Source organism: Oenanthe melanoleuca, chromosome 4, assembly GCF_029582105.1.
Source record: "Oenanthe melanoleuca isolate GR-GAL-2019-014 chromosome 4, OMel1.0, whole genome shotgun sequence".
Classification (NCBI taxonomy): Eukaryota; Metazoa; Chordata; class Aves; order Passeriformes; family Muscicapidae; genus Oenanthe; species Oenanthe melanoleuca.
Window position 1 is genome coordinate 1,697,699 of NC_079337.1, and position 23,748 is coordinate 1,721,446.

Consider the following 23,748-nt stretch of genomic DNA (forward strand, 5'->3'; position numbering starts at 1 on the left):
ACGTGGTTTATTGGAAAGAGGGAGCTCTTGGGATGAGCTGTGGATTTTCCTGCAAAGGAGTGGCAGGGGCAGAGCCTGCGGAATCTCCCGGCAGCAGTGGGGGACATTCATCAGGCTCCCTGGCAGGGAAAACTGACAAGCCTCACTGAGAGGGAATTAATGAAGGCAGGATTTTTCCACCACCTTCTCTAAAATCTCATCAGTTCTGTGCTAGAACCTTCTAAAAAGGCAATGCTGGTAAAGTGGCATAAAAGGCCACTTTATTAAAAAATACATTAATGTTGGCTGTGTAACATTAACCCCCCCATGGGGTGCCTTGCTTTCTTATTCTTGTGATTTTTCCACTGAAACTTGGCTTTTTAGGGTGTGATACAAAACACAGGAGAAACAGAAGCAGAAAAAATTACTACACTGCCTATGGAAGGTATTGCCTGGGCTTATCCACTGCTTGCCTCCCAAAGATTGCTGGATTCCCGTGTTTTAGAGAGGGGACAAACCACCCCCACAGAGAATAAATAAAATAAAAAACAGTAACTTCTTCCTTCTGCCAGCAGCTGAGGGTGCACAAAGCCAGGGGGAGCTGCTCCAAGGGCACCTGACCCCCCTGTGAGGATCCTCGCAAGGATCCTCCTGAAATGTTCCTCTCAAAGACAGCTGCATGTTTTTGGGAATAAAAAATGTCCTCCTGCAGCAGCCCGGGACAATTTTAATCCCCAAAGAGCCGTTTTGGGGAGGGGGAAGAACCTCAAAACATGCAAGCTTTGCAACAGGTTTTGTTTGCAGAGGCAGGCGAATCTGGAATATTTGCTTATTCCCTTTATTGAACCTGCTGGCTGATTTGATTACTTCCCTGGAAACGCATGTGCAAATCGCTTTTCCAGCCTTTTGAGGGCACTGCCTTCCGCCGCGCCGTCTCCAGTGACTGATGCCAGCGTCTCGCTAATGCAATGTGCAGGAAGAGCCGGCGTTGGATGCCGACGCCGATGCCCGCAGCTCCGCCGCTCGCAGCCACAAATCCCTCCGTTCCCGAATGCAAAACACTGCCGTCGGAAATGCCTCACCCCGAAAAAATGTGTTAGCTACAATTCAATCTCTCAATTTAAGCAGGCTGAGGCACAGCCACTCCTCTGCCACGCACTTACCCGGGTAGAAGGAGCCGATGATGGAAGACTGGGGGGGGAAAAGGGCATCAAATTGAAAAGCCCCGGGGAGATGAATGGGAGATAACGGAGAGAACAACATTTACAGCCTGAAATGATTCCTCCTCCCAGGAAAATTTCCTTCTCGCCTCCCTGGGAAGCGCTCAAAGGAGAGCTGCGGTGCAGGCACCTCGGAGCAGGGATAAAGCTGATGGTAGGAATCCGAGCAGACAGTTAAGACTACACAAGTAAGCAAATTTATTTGGAGACAGAACAAATATCGTGGCAAACAACAATATGCAAATTCAGTTGAGAACAGGGGTAAATATCAGACTTTGTTTTCAAATCGATATAAAATATAGTCAGATTTCATTTTGTCCAAAAAGCAGCTCGCATCAGGGTGGGGGGTTGGAGGGGATGGCCCTGTTCACGCCATCCGAGCTGTGGGTCACCTGGAAAACCTCAGGCTAGGGAGGTGGCTCCTCTGCCAGCGGAGATGAGCGATGCTGGGAGGAGATGGAGGCGCCTTTGGGACTCCACATTTCTACCTCCTTTCTCTTCAAATGCCAGGTTTTGCCACAAAAGGGGTGGGTTCATCCCCTCCACGACCCTCAGTGCCCACCCACCTATGTTTGGGTGGTGCAGACATGAGGATCCCAGCTGATTTTTAGGGTTGGGCATCTTTCAAGACGCCTGCACCTCCTCTTCCTCACTGGCTCCTCCTGATGGATCAACCCCCAGCGGCTGAGCCTGAAAAGCCAGCGAGGGAGCAGCTCACCTCGGATGCCAGAGGCGTGAACAGGACGAAATCCCCTCCCAGGGTGAAGGTGCTGGCGGGCTGCTTTCTAGAAAAACCATCCCAAAATAAAAGCAGACATAGAAAACATTAGATTGTCAATGAGGCTTTGAAACAAATTCAAGTTTATCCTTAATTTTTCTCGTATGTATGTGTGTGTGTGAGACTCGATACAAACAGACAAGACGTGGTGAACTTCAAGCTGGGGACGGGCGTGTGGTCAGTCAGCGTCCGCAGGAGCACCATCGGATACGGAGGAGTTAGCACCAGAGAGTTTGGAGGACCTGACTGAGCACACGTGTCCCTGGGGAAACGTGGGGAATGGGCAGTGGGGAGACATGGAACAGTCCATTAGAAACAATACAAGGCAATTCATGAGTTTTCATACAGTACAATACAGTCACTGATCAATTAACCCTTCAGTACAGTACATGACAAGTAACACTTTGCACCCTGTTAGCACTAGCAAAGGAGGGTTTGGGCTGGACAGGGGTGGCCCGTGGGCTGTCCCTTCTGCCGATGGATTTCAGGGACTGTGGATTGCTTCGGCTGCTTTCCCACCCCAGCTCCGACAGCCCGACCCCAGCCTGGCTCCCGGGGGGATGCTCTGGTGGAGCACAACGCCACCAGTCCATCCACCCACAGAGAGGGCTGCACCCAAATCACAAAATCCCAGAATCCCAGAATGGAGGGGACCCCAAAGATCATCTAATTCCACCCTCCCTGCCAAGGGCAGGGACACCTTTCACCAGACCAAGTTGCAAAATCATGCTGGTTTGGCCACGGGGATGGAAGAGCCTCCCCACTCTGCCCTGTGCCAGCCACAGAACCGATGAGAAAACCCCCAGTTTGAGTTCCACCTGGCCAGTTCTGGTGCCAAAACACACAGAATAGGGTTCAGAGGCTGCCTTCAGTCGGCTAGAGCCAAACCTGCTTCTTCCCTCAGGCGTAGTGAGAACAGGGTCCATTGGAAAAGTGCTAAATTACAGTACATTGGCATTTCCATATGTCAACTATTGAACAGCAAAACAGATTGTTTGAAAACAGAATCAGTATCGTACAGTAAGTTCACACTTAATTCTTCACCGTTTCTACACTTGTAACACATGCATTTTATTTCCATTAGTTTAATGCCAGTAGGACCAACATCCTCCAGAACAATGATCTAACATTAAACAAAACTTCCTAAGGAAAATATTAAGCATCACATAAAGTTTCAGGAAAAAAAACCTGTTAATTAGCATCACAAGGTACTCAGATTTACATTTAGGAGTTTTCATGCCATGACTTTAAAACACCTTTTGGCTAATATCCTGGGGGTGGGGGAAAACAAACCCAAAAAAACCAAACCAACCAAAAAAACCAACAAAACAAAACAAACAAAAAAAAGGAATGTTTTGGGAAATAATATATTCCTCTATGTGTATACACACCCAGGGAGACAAGCACGAACACGCAGGCCAGTGCATGGGTGTGTGCACGATTTTGTTTTGATAAGCTTGACTCATTTCAAGTGCATTTTCATGGGTCCAAAAAGGCTTTCAAGGAAACTAACTCTAAACTACTGAAGCAAATTAAAAAGTCTCTCTTGGAGGAAGAGAAGAGGTTGGTAAAACATCGCCTGTGTGCTGTTACAATGCGCTTCCCATGAGCTATCTGAAAACTCAAACAACTAAAATTCCATTTTTTCCACCTAAAGGACCCTTCCAGAGCAAAGGGTGCTGTGCTAGGATTTGCATTCAGGCCTCAAGTGTGACAGGCAGGAGAAAATGCTTAATTCTACCTTTCCAAAGGATGAGATGCCATCTCCAAGGGACAAAAAACTACACCCAAGGGGGAAAATAAAAGAAAAATACCTGTTCCACATCCCCCTTTCTCCCAAGCTTATTTCCAAGGACTCAATGAGACTGGGGGGGAATTTTCCAAATGGTTTGCCTTTATCCTGGTGACAATGAGCGGGATGTGGGCTCTGAGTCACCAAGGTACTTTCTGAAGAGGCTGTTCCCTCAGCCACTACAATTCTGGGGGCTCAGACAGAGCAGCAGCATTGCCTGGTGCTATTTCTTTAAAGCTAAATTTGCAGGGATAACTTTGGGGAGGAGAAGAAAAAAACTCAAACCAACCCAAAATGTGGATTCTATTTCTTTTTTTTACATCCAGTGATAGAGGATGTAAGAGCATAATACTTGGGGTTGCTCAGGATTTGGGGGTTTTGACCATCTTGGGTTCCCATGAATATCCAAGCCCCTGAAGGTCTATTGAAGAAGGAAGCCAAGAAAACCAGCCACTAAAACTGGAGTTGTTTAGGAAAACTCCTCCATCTGCTGCAAGAGGGAAACCCAACACACCCATTTCTTTTTGTTGCTGAAGGTTATTTCCATGATGGCCCCCTGCTAGCAGCAGTGGAGGAGAAGCCCTAATCCCTTCTCTGCATTCACACTGATCGTGCTGTGCTGGCAGGGTTTATCCATCAAGTGTCACCGGGGAGAAACTCCCATCACGGAGGATTGCCAGAGAAGGGTTTGGATTGACTGTGGGCTCGTCAAGGATGATGAGCAGCTGTCCCAAGTGTGGATACCCCGGCGTGAAGGGAACGCAGAGCTCTCACACCCACCGTGATTTATCTGCTGCCATGGAAAACCCACAGAGGCTTTTAGAGAAGCAAAACCCCACCAGTTGGTTGGGAGTGGGTGGTTTGGGACTTCAAAACCCAGATTAATCAGCATCCCAGGGATCACCATCCCATTATGAATCCTAGAGATTTCTGACTATGTTTCCTACTAACTCTACCCTGCTGCGTTCTTGCTGGCAAGGGAGCTCTGATCCCTGGCCTTCCATACGGAAATACCACAGGAATTAAACAGGAATAGCACATCTGAACTGCCTCTGAACACGAGAGCTGATCAGCTCCTAACAACACTTCCCAAATTCAACAGCAAACCCCAGGGTTATTATGCTCCATCTTCTAAATCGTCTGTAAATCTTTTTTACTTTAAAACACCTTTTGCAGTTGGAGCCCACGACCAATCCCAACAGCACTTCCAGTGCAGGCACAGTGATGGCTTTTATTGCAATGGCTTGAGCGCAGCCTTTGCTGGAACCAGGATCTCGGACTGGTTTGAACTGGGCTGTCCCCTGGACTCACCGGGGTCCCGCACCAGACACAAGAGCGTCTGCCCTGCGACTCTTGCTGCGCTCAGACCCAGGGGTCAAGGAGATGATCTTGCACCATCCCAACCCCTTTTGAGACTCCTCCTGTATCTTTGGTGTTTCTAAAAGCCATGCGCTCGGGTCTCCGGGTGACCTCGAAGCTTACAACAGCCACGTCTGCCTGGACCTCAGTGATTTAGGTGTTGGTTCTGTCGTGTAAAATAAGCTTGGATGGGGAAATTCCCTACTATCGAGTTGCTAATGGATATGCAATGGAAATCAGGCACCAGACAGTGGTCCAACACACCTCAGAATTTCCTTCTGATGGCCCCTACGTAATTAGCACTGCGCCTAGGAGGGGAAATAGATGGGGAAAAGAAGAGAGTTCAAAACTCAGTGCTAACAGTTCCTACAAAAGTGCAGTGCTCAGTTTAGTCTGAAGCAAAGTGACTACTAGTACTTAAAGTGCTAGTCCCAACGTCGGTTTGGTTCAGTGTCCGAAACACGGGGGAACGCGGGGAGGGTGTCCCGGGGGGAAATTAAAAACAGACAGCACTGCAACTGCACATGCCACACCAAAAGTGCTTCAAATCACACCACTGCGGAGGGACAGCTTGTGAACACACACGAGCAAACGACTGACACCTTTTAGGTTACTATAAAGAACAGCTCCATTAACTCCATCACTACGAACCCGCTCGGGAAGCAAGTGGTCACAGCGCACAGAAAACAAAAGACGACCCCACTCCAAAACCAAGAGCCTTTAGGAACACTGACGAGCCTTTGCAACTAGGATACTCAAAGTCTAGCGAAAGCAGCCTTGCCCAGTGTCTGCAACAAGCTTGGCCGATGCTTATCATGCACTTTACGGAGGCAGACTGCCTCCTCTTACACGCTATCTTACAGCTTAGCCTATTTACCTATTTATTTGTGGTCTGCTTCGTTAATTGTAGCTTTCTGACCATGCATTAAGCTGGCTTGTTTCTCTTAACCACCCTACCAGTCAAAGGACAATGAATGCGAGGACGAGACGACTAAGGCGGTCTGGTAAACACTGATGTCATTAACGGCCCGGCTTCATTTTTATGAAGAAAAAAGCTCCAGAGAAGGACTTTGGATCAGCACACTCCTGGAAAGAGACTAGGAAAGGAGGATTCACCCCAACAGAGGACAGGCACTCCCCTTTCTCTTGGTAAACACACACTTCCCACCAACTGCCCCATCACCCAGCCCTAGCTTTACACTCGTGCTAGAAAAGCAAAGGCTCCGCTTGCTGAAACAGGGCGCACGAAATCTCACAGGAAATCTCCCTGCTCAGGACTGTGCTGCTCCCAGCCCTCACCCTGGGCTGGAAGTGGCTCCTTGTAAGCAGGGACGCGCTCCAGCAGCACCCTCCTGGCCCCTTACCTTTGTGAGCTCAGCACTCACAAAAATAGGATGTTTTCTCCCAAAACAAGAGTGCCAAATGCGAAAGGGGGAAAGCAGAACCTTCAGTTCTCACTATGTTTCAGCAGGCACCCCAAAAAAAGGTCACAGAACAGCAAAGTGGCTCCCTGGGCCCTGGATGCATTGCCACCAACTCTCCCAAGTGTTGTACAAGGCAACATCTGGCTGTGCAACATCTGGTGTGTCCAAGGTGGGTGTGGATCTTTTTTATGGAGAAAGCTCTTTTTAAATCAAAAGTATGGACTTGCTGGAGCTGGCAGGATATGTTGGGGATGCTGCAGGTACAGCTGCAGACATGTTTCTCATCAGAGACCAAGCACCAGGGAGATGGTTTTCCAGCAGCAGGGAACACTAATATCCCAGGAGTAAAAACAGAGCTACAAACTCAGGTCACTTATTTCCATTACTGCCAGAAAGATCTGGATTTAACACGCAAAAAAGCAAGGTTGTGCATACAGGGGATACGGATGTAGATCCACCTTTGCAGACATACAGCCGGAAAGAAAGGAGCCTGGAAAAGATGTGGGAGCTGGAGGAGTGCAGTGTGCTCTGGGCAGTGCCCCGCAGTGAGGAGGGCAGTGAGGTGCACGGTGGGGAAACGCGAACATCTCAGCCCACCATCCAGACAAGACACTTCTGGAATGCTATATCCAGCCTTGCTGCTAAAGCAGCAGCTTTGGGAATGTACACAAGCACGTGGATGTGGCCATGACCCTGCCACCCAGCAAGGAACAAGTCCATTGGGGGGAAGAGCGTGCCAGCTTGCCCACCATGGCTTTCCCTAAGTGATGCTGGAGTCTTGCAGGATTAATTGCTGAGCAAAGATTGGGCAGAGAAGCATCCTCCATGACTCTATTCAAGCCTGATCCTGGAAGACAGGCACATCTCACCATGCACTGGGATCACTGGATTTGATTTAAGTAGCGTTGACCTCAGTGTTGAGACCAAACCCAAACACTGTAGGCGTGGACAATTACCAGCCTGAAAACCCCCATGCCAAAATGACTCCTTTTCCAGGTCTTTTTATAACATGTTCTTTCCTGTCTTCCGATTGAAAGGATTTTTGGCAGATGATTTGGAAGTGGATAATAAATCTAATGCTAGGACACCGCGTCCAATTGCACTGTAATTTCCTGCACAGCTCTCACAAGGAAGTTTACGCCTCGTGCTGCATTTCTGCCGCTTTAGTTTCTCCTACGGATACACTGTCCTCCATGTGTGACACTCCTTATAATTCTGCCTCCACCTGGACTGGCAACACTGTTAAATTTTTAAAAAGAAAGGCTATTACAGGTTTTTTTTAGGAGAAAAAGCCGTCTGCTTGCCCATGACCTCACCTTTAACCCGAGCTCCGGAATTTAAAGGTGTTTATAAAACCCTGCTCTGGCTGCTGCGCTAGATCTTCATCTAAATATCCTCAGCAACTTTTGCAGTCTCCAAAAAACAACTGATTTGAAAGTTTATTAGGAGCAATCGTTTATTTTTGGAGGCGGAGGCTTTTGCTGCATTGAAGCCTGCAGATATCTGTGCACTGGTTTCCAGTGGTGAATCAAGTGATTCCCAGACACAGCCTATTTCCAAGGAAAACACCATCCCAGACTGCTCGGTACCAGAGGCACTACAGTGCAAACTGAAGATGCAGGGCCATTTTTAATTCTATGCTAATTATCGCAATAAAAACCAGATCCTGCAGCGGAAGACCCATTCTGGGAAGAAATAATCATCCATCTTTCAGAGCTGTAGCCGTGCTGCTCGAGAAGAAGCTTATTTACAAAATGGCAATCTCCAGAAAAAAGCTGTTATCGTTGCCTGACAAAGCCATATATTCTGATACCTTCTGGGGGGCTCTGTCTGGGAAATTCCTCTTGGAAACCAAAGGCTACAAACCTCAAATATGGAAAAACCCCATCCTGTTCAACAAAAAACAGCTGTAGGGGTAGTGCAACCCACCGTGACACAGAAATGATGCTTGGAGATCCCTGCTTTGAAATCCCTGCTTTCAGTTTAGAGCAGGAAAATCATATGACCTCTAAATTATTTATATGCGAAAAGATGCTTTTAATAAAAGCATCAATGGTGTATAAACAGAAATAAAATTCCTAAAGCAGACTTTCCACATTTTGTATGTTTACTTAAACGTGGATGAGAAACATCCTTTTCCCCCTCTGGACAAACAACATCCATCGCGCAGGATGGCATGAAAATGCCCTTTTTCAGTATGCAGGAAACACAAAAAGCCAAATAGAGCCATGAACCTGCAGAGTGGTTGTGAAAGGGATGAAGAAAACCCAACCAAGCAGCAGGACTGCAATCTGTTCCCGCTCCCCCCACGTAGCGCCGCGGTCCCCGAAGAGGCTCTCACAGCAGATTGCACTGCCAGACAATCTCATGGAGATGGGAACCTGCACTTGGGCCTCAGCCAAGCAAGACCCCCAGCGCCTCTCCCCTTGACTGCCAAGACACAAGCTTGCTCCAAGAGCTGCACCAGCCATGGAGAGGGCTCTGCTCCACCTTCTCCGTGAGGCCCACATCCAGTATTCCCAGGCACGTTCCTGGGGAGCAGCACGGCAGCTCCGATACGTGGCCCCGCTGTAATGATGGAGCCTGAAGACGGGAACATTGGACCACAGGGACAGCATGTTGAAAGCAAAACATTTTATTACCATCGGTTAAGCTTCATAATGCACGCTTATGAGTAAGAGAGAGGTTATATGGAGATCACTTTGCTCCCTACCAACTGCAGCTTCTGGGATTAAATGCAGCAGCTGTTGAGCGGAGCGGAACGGGACCAGTGGAAAGAAAAGGAGAATAAAATACATTTGAAACGGTGGGGGGTAGCTTGGCAGAAAACAGGCCCCTGACTTGAAATTCAAAGAGAAAGGTTTATTTTCTTACTGCTGTACCAAAAGCCACGGCATCCTGGACAGCAGCTGGTGACCAAGCAGTAGTCTGGAAATGCACCCCTCTAACTCAATGCCCACCTCAGCAACCACCATCTGGTACCAGTGCCACAGCTCCAACACAACACAGAAATGTTGGAGTGGAACGCTTCTCCCTGGGGCCACGACACCTCTGCAGCCCATGGACCAAGCCCAGGATGCTGCAAAACCAGGAGCTCCTGCCTAATCACGCCCCCGCTGGCGTCCACGGGAAATTCTGGTGGCCATGGTCCACCAGAAGGGTGGATGACGACGGGGATCTATCCTGAATTCTGGATGGTTGGCTAGCTCAGCGGCAGCACCCGGCAAGGCTCGCCTGGGGTTGACTCAGACGTGCGATTTTTCGCTTGTTTTCTGTCCGCTTCCATGAAATGTTTTTGACAGTAAATGCCAGCCTGAGATGGTTTCTAAAGAACACGAGTTTCTTCCAGCAGAAATTGCCCCTTCAATCTAAGATCAAAAATCCAGTTATCTTTCCTAGAGGTCAGAGACCATAAAAAAGCTATTTTGGACCATCTGCTGAAGAGTCACTAACACACTTTACCAGCACCGGCTTTTTTAGTCCAAATCAGTTTACCTTCCAGCCAATCTTCCACAAGCAGCTTCAAATTGTATCAAACCCTATCCAGAGGAACACTCTGTTTTCCCCTTTCCGATATTACTGCTCTCATTTCACAATAGTTTCTGCATTCAAACAGAATTCAAAGGAGAAAATGCCTGCGCTAGTGAAAGAGGACTCCACTTATTGCTAGCACAAAGCTACCGATTTTTCTTCTAGCAAACAAACCGCTTGGCTAGAAAGGTGGGAAGCTCTTGGAAGACTGAGAGCCTGGAGGAGGCTGGTTTTTAGGCTGAGGCAAGTGAAAAATCCCCATATTGTGGCCTCTTGCTTGTTTTGTTTTGCACAGCATCTTCGGCCTCGCTGAGAGGAAGAGGCCGGTGTGGGTTTTGAACAAGGACCTCAAGGGCTATTGCAACAGCTCAAAGGCTGCAGTGGGGAGGAGGAGGGTGATCTTCCCTCTGTGAAGAGCCTGAGGAGTGAGGTTTTGGGAGGTTATCCCAGCTTTAGAAGGTGCCTCCTAAGAGCAGGAAAGAGGTTTGAAAAGCAACAGGTTAAACTGCAGCTTGATGCTGCAGCCAGGAGTTAAGTGGACACCACATCTGCCTCCAGCTCTGGATTGGGGGTTTTCTTGGGGTTCCACACATACCAGCACAAATCACACACTGCCAAACAGACAGTTTTAGGTTCTTTTTAAAAGAAGTCTCTGTAATATGCCTTCACCAAGGTAACCCACAGTAAAAAGCTGGCAGCATCCATGAAAATGTTCATCAGGCGACTACAGCACCTCCCTCCTCTTTTTTTATTTCTTTTTTTAAAAATAAGACAGCTAGAAGGAACTTATCAGTGGTTAGCTCAAAGGGTTACCCCTGGCAGCGCTGAGGGATGACTGTGCTGACATCAGCAATAAATGCTGCTATGGAGAGGGGGCCGGGATGCAGCAGGATTACGTGTACACTGCATGCTGGCACACACTCATCCCAGGACAGACATGCCTGTAGGCTCTCCAGAGAGGATGCACCAGGCAGGAGGTGAAAATCCCAGAGGCAGAAATGGAAGGACGAAAGAGCTGGGCTCCTGTTGTATCCAGGATAAAGCTGCTGACACCTTCCCTCTGAGTTATCATGGGATACACAATACCTGTGGGTGGCAGTCCCTTGCCTAGCTCAGGTGTCTGCTGCCACTTTGACCCAGGTCCCATGGGCAGGCTCTGGTGGCCCCTGCTCCTGGCGGCTCCCACTGCAGCAACCGGAGTCAGCACAGGACTGTAAGAGAGCAGACAGGAGCCTGGCAGAGGCACAGCTCTTATCTCCACATCTTCATGCCCGCTTTGCTGTGGGCACGCTCATCCCACGTGCCTGAATTTACTAACCCACATCAAACCCCTGGGTCGATTCCTAAACTGATTTGGCAGCATTTGCTATTACACACGCAGAGAAAAGCGGCTCTAATTACTCTGCACCCCATTTAAATATCCCGGGGAGAATGAAATCCTGGCACTGCTCAAAGAAACCAAATTGAGGTTACACATAACAAAGGATCCAGGCATGCCATTGAGCTGTGGTGGGAAGGAAGAGCCTGAGCTCGGAGCAGCACTTGCAGCAGATGCAGCAAAGCTCATCCCTGGGGAAGCTGTCAGACGTTGCCTACAAGCGAGATGGTGCGCGCCGGCTGCTCGGAGGAAGCAGCGAGTCTGCCACCAGCACAGGATCAAATCTGCCCCAGGTAATGGGCCCCTGCTCCACATGGGAGCCATCCCTGAGGGAATGGCTGGCTGAATGGTCAAATAACTCCCCCTCTGCTGCAGCTTCACCCCAAGAATCTGCCCCAGCCTAGAGGTAACATCTGCCAGAGCACCACCCATGCAACAGCTGCAGAAGCACGTGAGAGTTGCAGAACAGGATCCCTGGAATGGTTAAAGCCAAACCACACCAAAACAGACACAGAGCAAAACAGCTGCCTGGGAAAAAAATAACCAGCTCCACATCTTTTTGTCCTACATTGGCTGCAGCAGTTAGCAATGCATGGTGAGGGAGGGAACCAAGGCACATTAGGGCTTTGCACAACATTTCCAGAGGGATTCATAACGAAAGCTTAAGAAAAAGATGCTGAACTTCTAAGGAAAAAAGAGCCCTCAAGCTAGGTCATGCCCAAGACATGAACTTGGTGATCCAACGGGGAAAAGGAACAACACAAGCAGGATCAGGCCCTGCTGGCAAAGTGAGAGGAGAATGTCCCTATGCACTCAGCCATATAAACACCTACAGGGGTTTCTGCCTGTGCTGCTTTAGTGACCTTGATGTTTTGCAACCAGATGGAGCAAGAAATAAAATGCCAGCTTAAAGGATATGCTCTGAGGTAAGAGGCACACAGGTTTGGTTCACCGTGTGAAACACAGTGCCTATTCTCAGCTTACACATTTCAGCCAAAAAACTCTTTCCCTAATTTTACCAGGATGGGGGAGATTATTAAAAATGCTTAAATTAAGGAACTTCATCACTTACTACTGGGATGTGCACATTAACTGAGTTGTTGAATCTGGGATAAATCCTACTGCCAAGAACTAGATCAAACCCTTGCCCTCTGTTCTTGGCTGTCAGCGGCCTCTGCTCACCCCTTCTGTGACATCTACCTGGGAAAAACTCTTTTAAAAGTGCCACCAGCACAATGCTCCACTTTTCAAACACTTTGCCATGTTTATTGGAGTCTCAAGAGAGAGACCATCCTTGGAGGCAGCTCGGTTCCCTCACAAATTCCTGTTCTAGGCAGCCCTATAGAGATCTCAGGAGTGTTCAAACATCCAGAAGGAAAGGACAGGCAGCTGTCTTGAAGACACCCAAACAGAAAACACATCTGTTGACTGCCCACTGAGCTGCATTTACTCCAGGGCACTGCTCCTTCACCTCTCTCCCAAAGCCTAAGGTCTCCAACCTCAAATTCCCCCTGCCAGCTTCCTGGGGGAGGGAAGAGAGACACACTTTTTACATCAGGTACTTCCCATCCAGGCAGCAGCACAGCAACCTCCTCCATGCCCAAAGCAAAAATGACAATCTGCAAAACAGCAACAGGTCTGGGGGGAACCTCCAGAGACAAAGCAGCTCCTGCTCAGCACCAGCTGCCAAGGGGAGCGGTGGGAGCCACGCCAGCGCCGGGCTCAGCTCCTGTGAGCCCTGAGCTTTGCTCTCGTGCGCAAAGCCGCCGGGGTCCTGGCTGCCAGCACATGGTGTGCTCCAGCTCCCCCTTTAACACGCAACAGCAGGGATCATTCATTTATGTCAAAAATACCAGCGCTCCATTGGCACATCCAGCCTTTTCCCTAGGAAGGGGAGGGAAGAAATACCTGCCTGACACCTGCCTAAATGCCCTTCTGGAAGGTGCTGGGATGAATATACATCATATATTCATGTTGGGTGGTGACACTGTGGGACAGGAGGAGCTTCTCTCACGTTAGATCTGCACAAAACTCTCAGATCTCCTTGCACTAAAAATGTTACTACGGGAAAGTTTATGCCAATATGTCTGTGACTCTTCATATGCTGACAACACACAATCCTGGGAGATTTAGGAACATAAGGGAAAACCTGTATTTCCAAACATGCTGGCACAGGGAGCTTATATTGTCACTTAGTGCTTTCCTTACAGACTCATCAGAAAGCAACAAGAAAATGATCAGGGCTAAAAATTACCCTTGGTGGAAAGTTTTGTATTTCCTTTAGAAAGGATGCAGAAGAGACCTGACAACAGCCTTTAATTATGTGTAAGAGCTGTAGCAGGGAAGGAACCAAATTGTTTTTATAACTCTGAAGAGCATGGCCTGTAAGACAAAAAGCAATAGAATTAGATGGAAGCAAGGGACACATGGACTGGACAGCAGGAAAGGTACCTGAGAGGAAGTAGGGTGAAATAGCTTAGGGAGGGAAGCTGGGAATATCCAGCATGGGAGATTTGAAAGAGCAGATTTTTTCCAGGTTGATCTACTTGGGGAAAATATGGATGCTTTTTGTTCTGTACCCGTCCCTGAAACACAGCATTAGAGGCACCCTTGCACTTGCAAATTCAAGATTAGACACAGGTAGGTTGCAAACCTTCCAAACACTATATTTCATCCCAAATTTCTCCCTGTCTCACTTTTGGATATCATCAATATTGATCAGCATCAGATCATCACAAGAACTCTGGCACACCTTTGAGGTAGGGAGGTATCATCCACCCCCTTTTAGTGGTGGAGAACACAGGCACAGGCAGGATAAAGCCAAAGTGATCCCATCTCCATTATCAGGAGGCCCAGCTCCACACACTGACAGCTTTCCCAGAGTCCAGGCAATTACTCCAGCACTTCACTGGTTCAAAGCACAGCTTTCAACAGCTGTTGACACTGATCCATGCTGCACCTCAGACCTCTCAGAGTGGCAGGCCCAGGAAAGCAAAGGCAGTACAAGTGGTGATCATCCTCAGAGCCTCGTTAGAAACTACACAAACCCCTTTGCAAAGGCAGGCACGAGACTGCTGCTTGAAAGCCCCTTTCCCCTCTGACCCCCTCCAGCCTTACCAACCCCTCTCCTTTGCAGTGGAGAAGAGCAGCTGCCCCATCAATACACATAACACTGCACAGCTCATTCCCGGAGTGAGAGGCAGCCAGTGCAGACTGCGGAGCATGGCTCCGGTGAAAAGCACACACAAGTGTCCATAAGTTGGGATCAGCCAACCTTACAGGCCTCCAACACTTGTGTGCTCCTCTAAGCTTCTGCAGGTACTCCTGGGCCAGCCTCCCAGCTCAGCAAGAGCCAAGCCACATGAGCCTCAAAGGGAGAGCTGTAAAAGTGACCCATCAGACACACTTGGCCCTGTGAGTTTGCTGGCAAGATTGGACACTTGCAGAGCATATTAGTGATCCTAAAGAGGAAGGAGAACCAGCCCAAGAGAACTACCCTGGTGCCTGAGTAGAGCATTAGGATCCAGGCTCTGTGTCTCCTTCAGCTCAGTGGGACTCCAGTGCTGAAGGTGCTGCCTGTTTCTCCTACTATAGATAAAACCATCATCATGCTCTATGATTCCCTGGAGCACGCATCTTGTCCTCACTTCCCTCCGCCCCCTCCTGCCTTCTCGTTCCTCTGCCTCGGTGGGAAGCACTTATCTCTGCTCTTACTCCCCCTCTCCCTCTGCATTGTGCCAACAACATGTGCTCCCAACAAGGACCAGATGGGAATACTTGTAAGAGCTCGGGGTTAACCCGTGTCTTTTATCCCACATACTCTCTGCTGTTTTGAAATGCAGATTCCATTGCACGCGTTTTGCAGGGTAAAGATTTAAGGTTAGTAGTAGAGTATGTTGATATTGCTTGTGAAACCCATCTTGCTCCTATTGCACGCTGAACGTCTCCGGTACGGGAAACAGAACAGACGATGGATGGTGTTTAATATCTCCAGGGGAAGGACCTATTGGAAACGGGGGGAAATGAGTATTTGTAATATGTCCGTGCATATATATCTCTAATACTGCTCTCTCCCTTGCCGCTGCGCTCATTTGTGCCCACACGAGTTCACAGATGTGGTGCCAGCGCGGTGCCGAGCGGGGCTGGGCGCTAAGCCCTGGCTTTCTCGGGCTGCCAGCAGCCACCACCGAGGGCCATCTCTGCCTCCCATCAATCTCTGCGTGGCAAACGATCCCCACCAAGAGCAGACGCAAACTGCACCCGCAGGATGGATTTCCCCCACTGCGGTCAAGAAATCCATCCCATTGTCTGCGTGTCCAACCAACACCTCCAAGGCAGCAGCTGTTATCCCTCCCTGTTTAATACTGCTGTGTTGGACGGGTCTAAAACACCAAAAAGACAGAATATGCCTTTGTAAGTTTCGACTCTGTGCAGAGCTAGCAATTTCCATGTGCCACTCCAAGCGTTTCTGTGCAGCCTAGCAATTAAGAAGATGAATTAGCAAGCCGTTAATGACGGTTTTATTGAGGGGCAGCCAGGCCCCTCGAGGCTAGGCCAGCAGGAACAGAACCACATCCACCACACATGAGAAGCCAGCAGGCACCTGCACCTTTCTAGAAGCTGGTGCACACGAGAGAGCCCCGGGGCTGCAGGTCTGGGTTCCGCGTGATGCCTCCCTCCGCATGGGGAAGGAGCGATCTAATTACATCCATCACAGAAATGCCAAAACGACATCCGGCTTATAAAACCTCAATTTATGCTTTGACATTTCTGGAAAACCAATTTTTAATCCATGTCATCTATCAGGAGTTCTTGATATTTTACTTCACCTCGATGCTTTAGAATACTGTTGCCTTTATTGAGGTGCAGGTGGGGAACTGAACGCAGGCTGACAAAATATTAGGAAGAAAAATTGATGTCAGCCCATGAAAGCTTCTGCAGGCTTTGGAGAAATAGAATAGCAAAAGATCTGGCTTTAGCTTTTTCCAAATCCCCCAAATCCAGAAGCACCTTGTCCCCTTGGCTTTTTTTCCCGTGGCCATGACAGGATTTGGCCATTTTTAGGCAAGACCAGATCACCTCAAAACAATACATTTTGGCAAAGGCTGTGATGTGAAAGCCTCGTTTGGTTACAGTTTATGGAGTAGCCTTTATTTCACTCCTTCTTGAATAAACTCTTAATTTCAAATACAACCTTTATGTGAAAGGAATGGAGGTGTAGGAGGGGAAAGGTGAATTTTAGACATCACAACACGTTAAGTCATTAAAAATAAAGGGCAACAATTTTGGAGTAAGCAGCATAGGAAATTAAACAGAAGGTCCAATTCTCTTCAGGAATTCTTTCATAAATCACATATATTTAGTGTATGTACAGCAAAAGTGGGAATGCCATGGAACTGAAAACACTTATTATATAGTTTTTGACCTGGTGCAAAATCTGCCCAATAAAAATACACAATAATAAACTCCTTTCTACTATAAAAATTACAAGAATTGGAAAACAGTACTGCAAGTCACGCGAGCAGAAGGCTTCCTAACCACCACCAGCTCCCTTCCCTGGGACTTTAGGTCACTTCAGTAGGCCATAGGGGGAAAAAATGATGCAATTATCAGACTAGGACATCTGTAGCTGAAAAAAAAAAAGTGCTGACATTGATTTTGGTAATTGCTTGGGGGTCCTTTCTTGTATAAAGGACAGGATTTTAATACTTCTGCTTGGGATTTTATGAACATGGCAGCACAGATTTGCAGAGCCAGGGGCTGTAAAACGGCATGGAGACATGACGTGGCCGGCAGCTGCCTCTTTACAGCTCTCACCTCGCCTCACCGACGCCTGCAAGGAAGAGCTTTGCCTTCTTTTAACTGCGCTTGCAGCCTTGCCGAAAACCTGTGGAATTCTTAAGGGGCTTGGCCAAGAGCTCGCACCCAGCTCTGGGTGGAATAACGTGTTTATCCAGACCGGTGGTGGCAGCAGATGTCCCCTCCTCAGACTGCACTTCGGATAAATAAGGTTATTTCGCTACGAGCTACTACAGGCTACGATATACTCACATAAATATATTAATGCCTATACGTGGATATGAATTGGTATATATTGGATACAGATAAGAAACACTTACGACGACGAGTAGATACCAATAACCGCTGCAGCTTCTCGCTGGGTAAAGTCCATCGTCCATCTAGGCTGCACGCATGGAGCCCACGAGGGAGGGTTTCACCATCCCCCCGTGGCGCCCGGCGGCTCGCCCTCTCCACACCAGTGCAAAACGCTTCCCAACCCTTCCACAGCTCTGTACTTCACCAGGAAAGCCGGCTCCATGGGCCAGACCCAGCACAACATCCCCCCAGCTGCAAGGCAGGGGAAGCCCCCACGGCCCCTTCCATCCGGGATAAGCTTTCCGGGCACCACCCCGCCTTTTGTGCCAGCAGCAAGGAAAGCCAGGTATGAGGCAGCTGCTGGACGTGGCTTTGTCAAGACTACAAGCACAAAGCTCGGTTTTAAGCCTCGACGGCAACACGGGGGGGCCCAGTTTGCAGAAGGGGCGAGGAGCTGCTGCGATGGCGGAGCTGAGGACGCTCAGCAGCTCTGCACATTGCAATTCAAAAAACCAAATCATCATCCCACTCTTGGTGGCTTGAGAGGATCCTCAACACAGCGCCTGTCCTCCTCTAACGTACGAGCGGAGCTGGACCGAGCAGGATCAACAGGTCTCTGACAGACACGTGCATGCAGGAGACGGCTTCTCTCAGCATTAGACTACGTTACCAAAGCATCCCCTTACCGGAGCGGGAGCAGAAATGTGCTCCTGGCATTATTTACACAATATAAAGTGCATTAGGATTTAATAATTCAACTGACAGACTTTCTGCCGGGACCATACTATTTCGAAACAGAGGTGAGGGCTTGAATAGGAAATTCTCTCATGAGAAAAAGAGGTTCAGACCGGTGCTCTTCACCCTGTCCTCCTAAGGATTGTTTTTGGCCGTTCTTTCTAGTGCAAATAAGCTTGTGTTTTCTCAAGTTTAAGGGACATGGCAGTTTCAGGGCGTCAGGAACGAACATTTAAAACACATCAGGGATTCAGTGTTCCCGAGCATCTCGCTGGGCCTTTCTGGGCACCAGCAGCCCACGTGGTCACCGCTCTGAAGACGTGCTGCCAAAAATACAAAGGAACCCGTTTCTGAATCTCACCGTTCAAGTCTTGCATTGCTGCACTCCGAGTGCATCCCTACTACCCTCCAACCCAACATGTGCTTCCCATCGCGTGGAAAGCCGTTATCCTCCAGCCCAACATCCGCGAACACCGGTGTTTCCCACCGCGACCGACACCCGCAGCCGCCGGCCCACCCACGAGTGATCGGCGATGAACGTGAAGATCCCGATCCGGGTTTGGATACTAAGGTGCATCCCGTGCCAGGGGAGTAAATGCATTAGCGGATCCTACGGGACACCTGCGTGCCAGAACCCAGGCCGGCCCGACAGCCAGCAGTTGTTGGACTCCTGGGTGACATTTACAATAAAAAAACGGCATTGAAGGCCAATTCATTAACGAAAGACAAAGGGGTTTTCAAAAAAATGGGCAGCAATAAGGAAAGCAATTTTGCATCCTTTTTTCCTTCTAAAATGGTGAAGAAAACACCCCTTTCCAATCACGAGCAATTTCCTCACCAACACTACAGGAACACAGGGAAGGCATGAGCACTTACAACACATGTGGCCACTCAGGCTAATTCCAACCGAGGAGCTTCCATGATCCCTTGAGGCAAAGGCGGGCAGGGATGGGAGACGCCGAGCTCGCAGGGGAGGAACGCCACACAGAAACGGGAAGGAGAGCGTAAAAAGTTCGTACATTCATAGCTCCGGTTTGTTGGACTAGAAGTGAATTTTTTACCTCAGGCACTGTGACGGGCAGCAGCAGTCAGCGATACGCTAACGTACGCATCAACGACTCATTCACCAAATTCTGGTTTCACACCATAACAGGATGTGGAGGTCTTTTAACGTGGGGTTTTGTGGGTTATTTTTTTTCAATTGACCTGTTAAAACCATTGGGACCAAAGCCGTAAGAGCGATGATGAACCAGTACCCCACACAACTCCCGCTGATTCATCACGGTCCACTGGCTGCTCGAGTGATGGAGCAAAAACATCTCTTCCAGGTTTGAAAAGGGACCTGAAAGAGCAACCTATGGAGAAAGGGATGGGAGATTTTGACACTAAGCCAAAGGCTTGGTTGCTGTAACTGCTATATATGGTTTTAAAGGGGGAATCACCTAAAACAGTGAAATTAACTTTCTTACTTCTTGTTACAACTGTAACATTTTCCTAAAGGTTCTTTGGTGACTTTGGTGCAAGCTGTTGTTTTTTTTTTCGGTTTTTTTTTTCTTTTTTTAAAACAGATTGACTAGTTTTAGTACCCAAACTAAAATCCAGATTATCCTCTTGGTTCCCAACCCTGTCTCCCCAGCCTTTCTCATTATGACGTTAACAGGCAACAGCATTCGGATTGAGCGTGGCCATGCAGTGTGCAGGTGGCTCCAGACATGGAGTGGTGAGCAGTCTGGTTGGAGATAAAGATGTTTCTCAAAAGTTTAAAAAATTAAACAGGTCATGTTTGCATGGAAAAATAGCCGGTCCACATGCACACTAAGCCACTCTGTAATGAAACAATTTGAGTGATTACAAATATCTGATCAGACATGGTAACGCCTGCTTAAAACAATCTTAAAGATGAGCAACACGCTACGAGAAGTACCTGGAGCTCAATCAAACTCCCACTGGTTCAGGGGGAAGGAGCTGGTTGCCCATAGGCCAGACAAGCCCCTTATGCTATCAATATTCATGTTTTAAGAAACACAGAATCTTTCATCAACCTCCCAACCAGGTAATTGCACACATTCTCCCTCCAGGCAGAGAGTTAATATCAGGAAATTTAAAATTTACATCACAAAGACTCCAGGATGACACCGAAACCTTGGGGCAGGCGAAGGTCTGGCGCTGCTCAAGGACAGCTCCAGCTCCTTGAGAAGGAGGCTGTGGGGAAGGGGGTGATGGCAGGGCACAGATGTTGTCTCCCCAACACCACGCACAATCAACACAACAGAAAACCCAACGGGGCATCCACCACAGCTTCCCAGACGCGCCATGGGGGAGCATGAAAGAGATGCCTTTCTACACAAATCCAGTGGTGCACCCAACACCTCAAAGGTCTTCCTCCCGGCAGGGGGAGGAAAACACCCACCCAAATGCTTTCCTCGCAGTGGCAACTTCCCAAACTGCCTTAATCTGGGAGAGAAGGCAGGAGCCTCGGTCGCGGCATTCCTTCCACCTCCCAATACCCGCTCCACAGACGCCTGCTGGAACGCCTAATACAAAAATACCTTCTGAAATGTTGGGCAAAATACATTAAAAATAATAATTAAAAAAAGAAAGATCACCAGCCTCTAACGGGCAGAACACGGAGATGAGGAGTGAGTTATTATTCACTGCCATCAATTCAGCAGGCTGAGCACTCCGCTGTCCTGGGATACTCAGGTTATCTGGTGAGCACAAAACTATGGAACGAATGAGAGATCTTCCGCCCTTCACCGGCACGTGACCGAGGTCTGACCGGTTATCGAGGTTTTACCCATAAACAGACTATTGTTTCCAACTCAATAACCAGGAGATGCCAACTTTAAAACCTCTCTCCCTCCTCACACATAGACCAGAGATTCACGTGGAGCTGATTTTTGCCGTAAGTGCTCTACGGCAATGCTGCTCGGCCTTTGGACCGAGCACGGGCAGAAGCCAGTCCTGAAAAACTCGTGATAAGCAGTAACTGATACATTTCATCCTAAGGTTCAGGGTGGGGGAACTTTTGTATCGTGTTTAAGTGCAACACAAGCCTTTTCTAGACTATTTAAAGGTCAGGGTGCCGGATTTTGTTTGTGCTGATACTCGTACTTCCACAGTCTCCAACACTCGAAGCAGCTGACTCATACGGACTCGGGAGGTTGGTCCTTTCCTAAGACACACGGAGATGTTTTGGGCATAGTTTAACATGATAACCAGCCTCCTAGAACACTATGTACTGGAGTTAGCAAGAACTACCAGAAAAGGACTTTACAAAAAACTGGGGCAACTTGGAATTACTATAGGTCAGTCCCTCTCACCAATTTCTGCTTGCTTTGTTTGGTTAATTGTCCAATGCACTCTATTCCAGACCCTCTTGCTCTTCACCACTGTCCCCTCTGGCATCCATTCTTTTCTCTTTATGGCTGTTGTAAATCCTCCTCATCTCTTCTTCGTACTTGATAAAATTTTCCCCGAACCGTGTCCACGCTTTGTAGGGAACTGTGATGGTGTTACGGTAGGGCGGCCTCACCTCACTTACCTTCAGGAAGATGCCGTACCTGTTGGATCCCACGTCGAAGTAGAAGCGCTTGTTGTCCACTCGGAAGGAGGTGCCCTCGGGGAGCTCCGGGGGCTCGTCACCTCCCCCCCGGCGATCCTCTATGTCCCCCTCGCCGTATTCTTCAATCAGCTGCACCAAAGCATCCCTGAACTCGATCATCCCTTGCGCCGGCAGGACGATCGTCTGCTCCTGTCCCAAGCTGTGGCCAAAGTAACCCATCATGCCAGGTCCCCTGCTCATGGTCTGCCTGATCCGCAAGAAGCGCCCGCGCTGGTTCTCCTTCAGGTCCAGGTAGTACTTCCTGTTGTCCCTCTCGATGTACTCCGTTTTGAGGACGCTGTGGGGGGGCTCCTCGGAGCCCACGGACGCCGGGGGCGAGGGCGGCGGGTGCTGGGGCCGCCTCCGGGGATGCTGCTCCTTGTCATTGCTGTGCTCGTGCCGGTGGCCGTGGCCGCCCTTCAGGCCCAGGTGGGCGTAGTGCTCGATGAAGTCCCCCAGGCAGTCCTTCAGCTCGGCAGCCACGGACAAGGAGAGGGTCAGCTTGCTTTTCCTGATGTTGTCCTGCCTGCCCCTTCCTATCCAGACCTCGGCGATCTTCAGGAAGCGGCCGCGGGAGCTCTGTTTCACATCCAGATAAAATCGCTTCTTCTGGATGTCCACCCTCTTGGAGGCCAGCTCCTGGATCTCCATGCAGCTCCCCTGGGAGGAGGCCGGGTAGTGGTACTGCTGTTGGGACTGGGAATAAATGTTCCTGTGCAGGCCAGAGCCTCCCAGGTTCCTTCCTCCTCCTTCTCCTCTCCCTCTTTCCATCTTTACCAATCAGCTGGAAATAATACACAACAGAGACACAGATGACAACATCAGCACCAGGGGCCTGCTCAGCTCCTCGGCAGCGGCTGCGCTCGGCGCTGCTCTCCCTACAAAGACTCCTGCATCCCTTTCCGCTGCCACTGGCACGCAGCATCGCAGCCCGAGGATCCCGGGCGCTCTTCCGCTCCCGTGCTCCGTCTCCCGGACCAGGGAGCCCTGATTCCAGCGGCACTCCCCGGCAGGACTCCCTGCCCGGCAGCCCCCCTGTCCTGCCCCTGTGGTACTGCAGACCCTGAGCTGCCCCACGGCGGTGGGTTATGGCGCGCTGTCTCGGGGGCACTCACCCCTCTCCCAAGGCTGCGGCTCCCCTCTGCAGGATCTGTCCCTGTGCCGCTGCGATCCCTCTCCATCACCCCCTCTGCTCCTCCTCCCGGGGCCCCGGGGGGCACTGGGGCTCTCCTCAGCACTGCCCTCCTGCCCGCCGGTACCCACGGACCACCCCCACCGCTGCATCTCCTACCCCAGTGCCCCCAAGGCTTCCGTTCCTTCCCTCCCCAGGACTGCCCCACTGCCCTCACTGCCCGAGTACTGCCCCGGTCCTGCCCTCCCCACTCCCCCGGTACTACCCCCCGGCCCCCAAGTGCCCCAGTATTGCCCCCCCAGTGCTCCCCATCACTACACCTCCTGCCCCAGCGCTGCCACAACTTCACCCCTTATCCCCCAGTGCCCCAAAACTGCCCCCCAGCGCTCCCAGCACTGCCCCCCAGAGCCCCCCGTGCCGCAGAATCGCTCCCCAGAACCCCCCAGCGTTCCCAGAGCTGTCCCCCGGTGCTGTCAGTACTGCCCCCAATGTCCCGAAAGTGCCCCCCAGTGCCCCAGTGCGGCCCCCCCAGCGCCCCCCAGCACAGAATCTCCCGCCCCATCACTGCCCCCCCTACCCCGCGGCCCCTCCGCGCCCCCCAGCGCCGCGCTCCCCACGCCCGGTCACTCACCCCGCAGCGCCCATCGCCGCCGCTGCCCTTCAGCCGCCGCCGCCGCTGCCGCCGCCACCGCCCGCAGCCGGCGGCCCCGCCGCCCCCCC

At 50.0% G+C, this 23,748-nt stretch overlaps 1 protein-coding gene across 2 annotated transcripts; it reads right to left on the reverse strand.

The window, feature by feature from the left end:
* Positions 1-1,373: 1,373 nt before the first annotated feature.
* PURG (purine rich element binding protein G) lies at positions 1,374-23,731 on the reverse strand. 2 transcript variants are annotated; one of them, XM_056489885.1, is made up of 3 exons: positions 23,660-23,731; positions 21,837-22,680; positions 1,374-1,984 (listed from the first exon to the last, which is right to left on the reverse strand). In XM_056489885.1, the coding sequence occupies exons 2-3, from the start codon at positions 22,665-22,667 to the stop codon at positions 1,766-1,768; spliced, it is 1,050 nt and encodes a 349-aa protein (XP_056345860.1). In that variant the 5' UTR covers positions 22,668-22,680; positions 23,660-23,731; the 3' UTR covers positions 1,374-1,765. The 2 variants fall into 2 exon arrangements, with proteins under 2 accessions (XP_056345860.1, XP_056345861.1); XM_056489886.1 differs by lacking the exons at positions 1,374-1,984; positions 23,660-23,731 and having other exon boundaries at positions 14,603-22,799.
* Between the last annotated feature and the right edge of the window lie 17 nt (positions 23,732-23,748).

Coding starts and splice junctions, on each gene's coding strand:
- PURG (XM_056489885.1), bottom strand. CDS start 22,667: ATGGAAAGAGGGAGAGGAGAAGGAGGAGGAAGGAACCTGGGAGGCTCT. Junction 1,985..21,836: donor GGTACGGCATCTTCCTGAAG/GTAAGTGAGGTG, acceptor TGGTTTTTCTAG/AAAGCAGCCCGCCAGCACCT.